The sequence below is a fragment of the Chaetodon trifascialis genome, chromosome 9, assembly GCF_039877785.1.
Source record: "Chaetodon trifascialis isolate fChaTrf1 chromosome 9, fChaTrf1.hap1, whole genome shotgun sequence".
Classification (NCBI taxonomy): domain Eukaryota; kingdom Metazoa; phylum Chordata; class Actinopteri; order Chaetodontiformes; family Chaetodontidae; genus Chaetodon; species Chaetodon trifascialis.
Genome location: NC_092064.1, coordinates 29350741 through 29358998, shown reverse-complemented (window position 1 = coordinate 29358998; position 8258 = coordinate 29350741). Strand labels below are relative to the sequence as shown.

At 48.9% G+C, this 8258-nt stretch overlaps 1 protein-coding gene across 1 annotated transcript; it reads left to right on the top strand.

Annotated features, from left to right (window-relative positions):
• Positions 1 to 303: 303 nt before the first annotated feature.
• rffl (ring finger and FYVE-like domain containing E3 ubiquitin protein ligase) lies at positions 304 to 6687 on the top strand. The gene is made up of 8 exons (XM_070970691.1): positions 304 to 504; positions 1978 to 2159; positions 4039 to 4236; positions 4320 to 4562; positions 4715 to 4919; positions 5124 to 5147; positions 5509 to 5709; positions 5913 to 6687. The coding sequence occupies exons 2-7, from the start codon at positions 1980 to 1982 to the stop codon at positions 5697 to 5699; spliced, it is 1041 nt and encodes a 346-aa protein (XP_070826792.1). The 5' UTR covers positions 304 to 504; positions 1978 to 1979; the 3' UTR covers positions 5700 to 5709; positions 5913 to 6687.
• The last annotated feature ends 1571 nt before the right edge of the window (positions 6688 to 8258 follow it).

Here is an 8258-nt window from a genome sequence, read left to right as displayed (position 1 = left end):
GAAGTACCTCAAAGTGCAGCTGTGAATAAAGTTTTCTGTAAATTTCAAAGTCAGAGGTGTGAGTGCGCGCGCGTCTGTGCGCGCGCGCCTCTGTCTGTGTGTGCGCGCGCGCGTGTCTGTGTGAGTGTGTGTGTGTGTGTCTGTGTGAGTGTGCGTGTGCGTGTGTGTGTGTGTGTGTGTGTGTGTGTGTGTGTGTGTGTGTCTGTGTGAGTGTGTGTGTGTGTCTGTGTGAGTGTGCGCGTGCGCGTGCGCGTGTGCGTGTGTGTGTGTGTGTGGAGTGGATCTCTTCCTGGTTCCGTAGAGTCGTTGCTGTCCTTAGTCTTCACTTTGACTCAGTTTGGACTGTCTTTCTGTCTCCAGGCGGACTTCCGGACCGGCTGCGGACTCGTCATGCTCTTGAAGTAACAGCTGGAGGTTTTAACCAGCTGGTTAGTTTGCGTTAACTAGCAGCGACTCGTTGCTTTGTCGGCTAACTGCTAGCTGTAGCAGCGCTGTCATTACCAGGTAAGACGGCTCATTATGCTGATAATCATGGTGCTTGGTCGTTGGTGAAACTGTAACCCGGGTTAAGTTAACCTGGTTTAACTGTCGGCGCTGCTGTCTTCTCTGTTGGTTTGTGTTTTCTTTGACTCTGAAGTTTTTAAACTTCAAACTTCTCTCACTTCACTAACAGCCTGGACGTTAGCCTAGCCTGTAGCCTGTAGCCTGTAGCGCCTCGCACGGTAACAATCAACACTGCCTCCGCTTTGTTTTACGCCTGCTTCTTTATTAAATCAGGGTCTGGCTTCATGACACACAACGCCGAATTTATCTGAAGATCTTAGTACAATGTCAAAGTTTATTCTATGAGATAATTTGCCTTATTACGCTCTGAATACCAGACAAGAAAACAAACACGTCAGTTTTTTCTATGTAGTTTGGCGCTGGTCGTCCACGTCCGAGCTGAAGAGGTGGAGAAAGTATGTAGATTATTGGTTAAGTGGCGATAACAATGTCATGGTGTAAAAATACTTAAAAGTAAAAGTTCTGCTCTGTAAAATTTGTGAAGACGTTTTCGGATAAAGTCCTGATAGTTTCAGAACAGCTCCTGATGTCGTGGGGAAAACCTCCGTTAGCACATTGGTAAATTTAACGAAGCGAGGCTCACTGCTGAACAGCTGCTCTCCCGAAACACAACTGAGGATTTTCTACGAGTCATGAAGAGACAAACGTCTGTTCGGCTGATATTTAACACAGAAATACTTATTGTATGTCTTTCAGTAGTAATAAACAACGCTCGTCTGGCCGTGGACCACATTTATTAAATCAGACCGAAGTTGGTCAGATGTAAAAGTGTGTTTCATCAGGTCATTGACATCATAAATGTCTGTGCTAATCAACCAGCTATCGCGAGAAAACAAGCGTTTCCTCTTATTACACAAAGTGTTGAGCAGAGCTCAGGATGGCAGCATGTCGATCAGCTGAACTTCAACCTCATTTATCTTCATCCTTCCAAACTTCTGCTCTTCATCTCGACCACGAAGGACGATCACACACCTGCAATGAGACCACCTGCTGAATGTCAGCCATCGTGGAAGGACCCTCAGATCAGAGAGCAGGGAAACATCGTGACAGTCAGTGGAGAAGTTCCTGAAAAGTTCATTCCAGCCCACAGCCGCGTGTGTCTGTGCGCGCGCGTGCATGTGTGTGCACGCGCTCGCTGGTCCACTCCTCTGGATCAAGGTCAAGATGATCATTATCATCTCAGAGGGATTTGATTGCTGTAATACAGTGATGACACCAATCAGCTAACAAACAAACCCCGCCCCCACCCAAAATGACATCACGTTCTTCAGAAGCAACCAATAGCAGCAGACGCCGGTCAGCTGTTGGACGCTCTGACTTGGTTCAATTCCTGCTTCGTTTTCTGGAGCAGCAGATGACGAGATGAATTAATACTTCCCGTCAGTATTTGTGTGTATTCCTGCGTGTTTTCAGGTATGTTTGCGTCCTGCTGTAACTGGCTGTGTATGGACTCGGCTGAAGCTGATCAGTCTGCCGGAGCTGAGGAGCGTCATCAGTCCTACACTAACTCGGCCTTCAGCAGTCAGCCGTCTCCGCCTCTGCCTGAACACACCTGTAAGGCCTGCGGGGGGTGCTTTGACACACCTGCCAAGAAGGTAACCCTGCCCACCTGCTGCAGACATGATCTGCCTGTGTAGAGACATCAGGGTTCAGACTCAGTGTACCTCTGTCCACCACCTGGATCCGTCTATGAACAGGTGATGTCAGCGCGGCGACGTGACTTCTGTCCACGGTGCTGCTCATAGCAGCTTCTTGGTCTTTATCAGCTCCTCCACGCTCAGTTCTGTCTTCAGACGTTCAGCCAGGCCCAACCTGTAAAAACCTTTTTATCGGTGTGAAACAGCTGAGCAGGACGTGAAAGGCTGCAGGTGATTCTGTCTTTTCATTGGTCACATGTGTACCTCCTGCTCTTCTGCATCACTCCTCCTCTGACTGTCCCCGTCTCAGTGTCTTCAGCTCACAGCCTGAACTTCAGACACTCAGACTAACAGGAAACATCTACAGTTTAAGCTCAAATGAACAGAAATGAATAAAAATACGACCATTCGTCTGTTTGTGCTGCTGCTCCCTCAAAGGTCAGCGCACGTAAGAAAAACTGTCCCCTAAGGTCACCTGACCTCTGCAGGGTTTAAGGAAGACATGGGTCTGGCCCGTGATCTGAACCTGGACTGGACTGTAACGATCCTGATCTGTAGATGATGATAAACGCTCCCTCTGGTGGACAGACTCCGTCACTGCGCCTCCTTTGAACCACAGTTCAGTGTTTGAGGCGTTTGTGCCAAAGTTTCAGTTTCTGTTTCATATGTTACAAAAATTTAAGGAAAGTAAACTGATGGCAGCTCTACCTGTCTGTCTCTACCTGTCTGTCTACCTGTCTGTCTCTACCTGTCTGTCTACCTGTCTGTCTCTACCTGTCTGTCTCTACCTGTCTGTCTACCTGTGTCTCTACCTGTCTGTCTACCTGTCTGTCTCTACCTGTCTCTCTACCTGTCTGTCTCTACCTGTCTGTCTACCTGTGTCTCTACCTGTCTCTACCTGTCTGTCTACCTGTCTGTCTCTACCTGTCTGTCTACCTGTCTGTCTCTACCTGTCTGTCTACCTGTGTCTCTACCTGTCTGTCTACCTGTCTGTCTACCTGTCTGTCTCTACCTGTCTGTCTCTACCTGTCTGTCTCTACCTGTCTGTCTACCTGTGTCTCTACCTGTCTGTCTACCTGTCTGTCTCTACCTGTCTCTCTACCTGTCTGTCTCTACCTGTCTGTCTACCTGTGTCTCTACCTGTCTCTACCTGTCTGTCTACCTGTCTGTCTCTACCTGTCTGTCTACCTGTCTGTCTCTACCTGTCTGTCTACCTGTGTCTCTACCTGTCTGTCTACCTGTCTGTCTACCTGTCTGTCTCTACCTGTCTCTCTACCTGTCTGTCTCTACCTGTCTGTCTACCTGTGTCTCTACCTGTCTCTACCTGTCTGTCTACCTGTCTGTCTCTACCTGTCTGTCTACCTGTCTGTCTCTACCTGTCTCTCTGCCTGTCTGTCTCTACCTGTCTGTCTACCTGTGTCTCTACCTGTATCTACCTGTCTGTCTCTACCTGTCTGTCTACCTGTCTGTCTCTACCTGTCTGTCTCTACCTGTCTGTCTCTACCTGTCTGTCTACCTGTCTGTCTCTACCTGTCTGTCTCTACCTGTCTCTCTACCTGTCTGTCTCTACCTGTCTATCTCTACCTGTCTGTCTCTACCTGTCTGTCTACCTGTGTCTCTACCTGTATCTACCTGTCTGTCTCTACCTGTCTGTCTACCTGTCTGTCTACCTGTGTCTCTACCTGTATACCTGTCTGTCTACCTGTGTCTCTACCTGTATACCTGTCTGTCTACCTGTCTCTCTCTGTCTCTTTCTGTCTGTCTACCTGTCTCTCTCTCTCTCTCTCTACCTGTCTGTCTCTTCCTGTCTGTCTACCTGTCTCTACCTGTCTGTCAGCATGTGTGTGTGGACTGTAAGAAGAGCTACTGCAGCCGCTGCTCCGTCCAGCGCGAGCCCCGCCCCCGCCTCTGTCACACCTGTCAGCGTTTCTACGGCAACCTGCTGGTGCGGGCGGAGCTCATGAAGCTGAAGGTGAAGGAGCTCAGGGACTACCTGCACCTGCACGAGATCTCCACCCACCTGTGCAGAGAGAAGGTGTTTATTGTCTCACACTGAACAGAGCTTTGAACCTGCGACCTTTGACCCCTGAGGTTAAACCAGTGTTCCCTGTTCTTCAGGAGGAGCTGGTGGAGCTGGTCCTCGGCCAGCAGTCTTCACCATCCAGCGACTCCATTCCAGAGACCCCCCTCATGGACCCCCCCTCTGTGACCACTGACCCCCCTGACCTGACCCCTCACTTCTCCACCTTGACTCCTGACCCCCCCACTGCGACCCTGACCCCTGACCCCCCCGCTGCACAGCCCGAAGTCCCGCCCACAGAGACGACCCCCGCTGAGGCCGATGTTCAGGATGAAGACCAGGTAAAGCCAGAACGGGGGTCCTGGAAAACCTGGTCCTGGAAAGGTTTTTCATGTGTCAGCTGCTCTCGGTCCTGTTAGTTAGCCAGGCTCAGAAGCAGCTTCAGAGACTCCGCCTTGTGTTTGACGTGGTGTCTTTTGTCCCTCTGGTTCAGACCTGGGACCCGGAGGAGGCCCCGGCTTCGGGCCGCCGGGCGTCTCTGTCTGACCTGAGCAGCCTGGAGGACGTCGAGGCGCTCAGCGTCCGGCAGCTGAAGGAAATCCTCGCCAGAAACTTTGTCGACTACAAAGGCTGCTGCGAGAAGTGGGAGCTGATGGAGAGAGTGAGCCGGCTGTACCGCGACCAGCAGAACCTTCAGGGTGAGTCCGCACCACGACACCGTCAGCTGATCCACTCAGCGCAGCTCAGGGCAAACCAGAGCGGGAGGGGAGGAGAAGCCCGATGAGGCGATTTATCGCTCCTCATGTGGAGGGATCGATTAGATCAGAACGACCCAGTGGGTCCACAGAGTCCAGCCTGGAGCCGCCACAGCTGTCTGACATGTCTCTGTGTTTGTCTTCCAGCTGCCAACATCGGGAACGCCTCAGGTGAGTCAGCAGAACGTCCTCCTCACGTCTTCACGTCCTCGTCATGTCTTCACGTCCTCCTCATGTCTTCACGTCCTCCTCACGTCTTCACGTCCTCCTCACATCTCCACTATAAGACAAATACACTGAGGAAGACGAAAGACAGACAATTCAGTTTAAATAATCATGATATTTCACAGCTGATCAAACTGCAGTTAGTCTGTAAATATGTCAGACTGTCATATTACAGTATTTGTGGGTTTTGTTCTTCTGGTCACATAAAACAGGACGTTTGATGTTTTTTCTCACATTATCGAAGGTTGATCGACTGATTATCAGATGAACTGGTGCTGAAATGAGATTAACGTGCGTGTCCCTCCAGAGTTCTGTGGAGGTGCTGATCCTGGAGCTCAGGAGGAGAACCTCTGTAAGATCTGTATGGACTCTCCCATCGACTGCGTCCTGCTGGAGTGCGGTCACATGATCACCTGCACCAAGTGCGGCAAGAGGATGAGCGAGTGTCCCATCTGCCGCCAGTACGTCGTCCGAGCCGTCCACGTCTTCCGGTCCTGAGTGCGCCCAGGTAAAACCCCTCCCAGTATAAGCATCCAAACCAGTCTGATCCCAGTTTAACCAAACCCAGCCTGCTTCCAGTCCCAGTTTGACTTAAAGTCTCCGTCTCTACAAACTTGTTCAACTCACTGAACTTTATTTAAAATTTGAGTGTTGATGCCTTTCACAGACTCTTCTTCTTCCTCCTCCTCCTCCTCCTCCTCCTCCTCACAGGACCGACCACCTCCAAAGCAATAAACCATGAGCAGATCCTCCTGAAGGGACCTTCCACACACAGGAAATGTTTTTATTTTCTTAATTCTATTTTTCTAGCACACATGAGACGTGGTCGCACGACAAACAGGAAGTGACCTTATCAGAGCTGCTGTCTGACTCTGAATGTACTGACTGTGACGGCAGGTCACACCTCTGAATCTTGAACTTTAACCTTTGACCTTCACCAGCTCGTCGCCGCCTCCTGAACGCTCAGGTCGGTGAAAACAGGGTCCAGCAGGGAATCCTGAAGCTTCTGAAAAGCTTTCAGGACGCTGAAGTAAATCTACCAAAGAGAAACAGGACTTTACCTGGACAGGTGAGGAGCGTCCGCATGGCCTTAATCGCTGTGTTCTTACCGCAGCCTGAACCTCGTTTACAGTCTGACCACAGGACTGTAGTTAGGACTGCACCTCCTGGTTTCACATATCAGCCTTTTCTTACTGTTTACACACTCATTCAGTGTATTAAACCTCACCTGGTCACGAAAGCTGCTTCAGACCAGCAGCCAATCAGAGGGGATGTTTCCAGTGGGGGAGAACTGCTGAACCTCTGACCTCCATCCAACCAGGTTACCATCACAGACTGTGGAAACATGGATGTAGTCTCCATGACGTCCCCCACAGGCGAGGCGGGCCGAATGTAGCCTGGCTGCTGTCACTCAAGGCTGCCACGCCCATAATTATGCACACCTTAGCCTTATTAAAATTCGGATGAACGAGTTACACAAACGTTCACGCCCTTCACAGTTTTATGTACCAGACTGTAAACATGTTTATTTCTGCTGAAGTTGGGCATTTTCATATGGGGGTCTATGGGAAGTGACTCCCTTTTGGAGGCAGCCTCATGTGACCACTGGAGGACTGGGATCGGACAGGAAACCAGCGGCTGACGAGAGTGACGTGATGTTTAACACGCCGGCACGCTTTGAAAAATGTCTTTCATTTACACGCCTGGCATCTCCTCGTAAGTCTCAAGGTTTCCTGGTAAGAACTCTGTAATTCAATACAAATGACAGAGTCGACGCTGGCGGCGTGACCTCGAGTCTGTTAGTCCATCAAATCAGGTCAGATCAACAGTTCAGCATGTGGAGGATGAAATGTCTCAACAATAATGAATAATTAATAACTTTGAGTGTAAATGTTTGTTCTGTCATCAGTACTCAGGCTGAGGCTGGCTCTGGTTCAAAACCACAAGTATTCAGTTTCTGATGTAGAAGAATCACAGCTGGGACCAAACTGAAGCCGTAGCAGTTAATAGTTTAGAAAAACAGCTGCACTGATTTCTGTTGATCCATTAATTCATCTTTTCAGCTCTAATTGTATCGAATTACAGAGTTCTTTATGAGGAAAAATGCAAAAGCACCAGCACGTGTACAGGATTTACAGATTGAATCCAGTTTACAAATCAAAAATGACACATCTGATGGAATAGTCAGCTGTTCTGGTGCTAATCGCCCAGGGGCCACCAGGGGGCAGCAGACACAGGAAACACCCCCCAACTACACACCTGTTTTTACTGTGTGCGACGCTTGGCTAGCAGTTTCCCCACTGTGCCCAGTCTTTGTGCTGAACTGGGGCTGTAACTTCCTGTGATGTCATTTCCTCATTATTCCCTCTGGGAAAGAGAACGAGTGCTTTCAGGACTTTGGGGGGTTTTGACATTGTGTAGTTAAAAACATCTCTTTCTCGATTTCTGTGTTTTTAGATTCAACATATTGAAATTTGGTGCAAATTTTAGGGCAATAAAGTACATAAAAAATGAAGGATTCCTGTCAGCGTGAAGAAGCTCTGAGGCAGCATTCAGCCCTTCATTTTGTAAAATAAAATCCAGACACTCAGTATAATCTGACACTTAATATGAGGAAAACAGGAAATGTTCTGGATTATTCAGTTTTTGAAGTTATATGGAGTTGACGAGCACTTGTGAAGTTGCAGAAAATGTGATGTAACAGTTAAATTCCTGAAACTTGATTCCTGGTTTGGACCTTTCACTGTCCTGCACAGAGAACAAGAGGATTTCCTGAACATTGAAATGTTCCTTTAATTCTACATCAGCTGCAAAGGAAGCAGCAGAGGCCCCAGGACGCTTCCCTGAGGGACTCTAGTGATTAGACAGAGAACAACATGATGATAAACTCTGAGCAGCAGACTGTTGTTGAACAGAAACCTCAGCGGTTGAACTCTTTGGTTTGAAGTTGTGTCTTGTTATAACACTGATTGCACTAATCTGTGGATGCTGAAACATTTAGATCATCTTCTTCAGTTGATTTGTTTGAGTCGTAGACGAAGAGGAAGAATTTGTTGT

Excerpts from the sequence above, each read along its gene's own strand:
- rffl (XM_070970691.1), top strand. The coding sequence starts at position 1,980 with ATGTTTGCGTCCTGCTGTAACTGGCTGTGTATGGACTCGGCTGAAGCT. Across the intron at positions 4,237-4,319 it reads CCCACCTGTGCAGAGAGAAG|GAGGAGCTGGTGGAGCTGGT; the intron begins GTGTTTATTGTC and ends CCTGTTCTTCAG. Across the intron at positions 5,148-5,508 it reads CAACATCGGGAACGCCTCAG|AGTTCTGTGGAGGTGCTGAT; the intron begins GTGAGTCAGCAG and ends GTGTCCCTCCAG.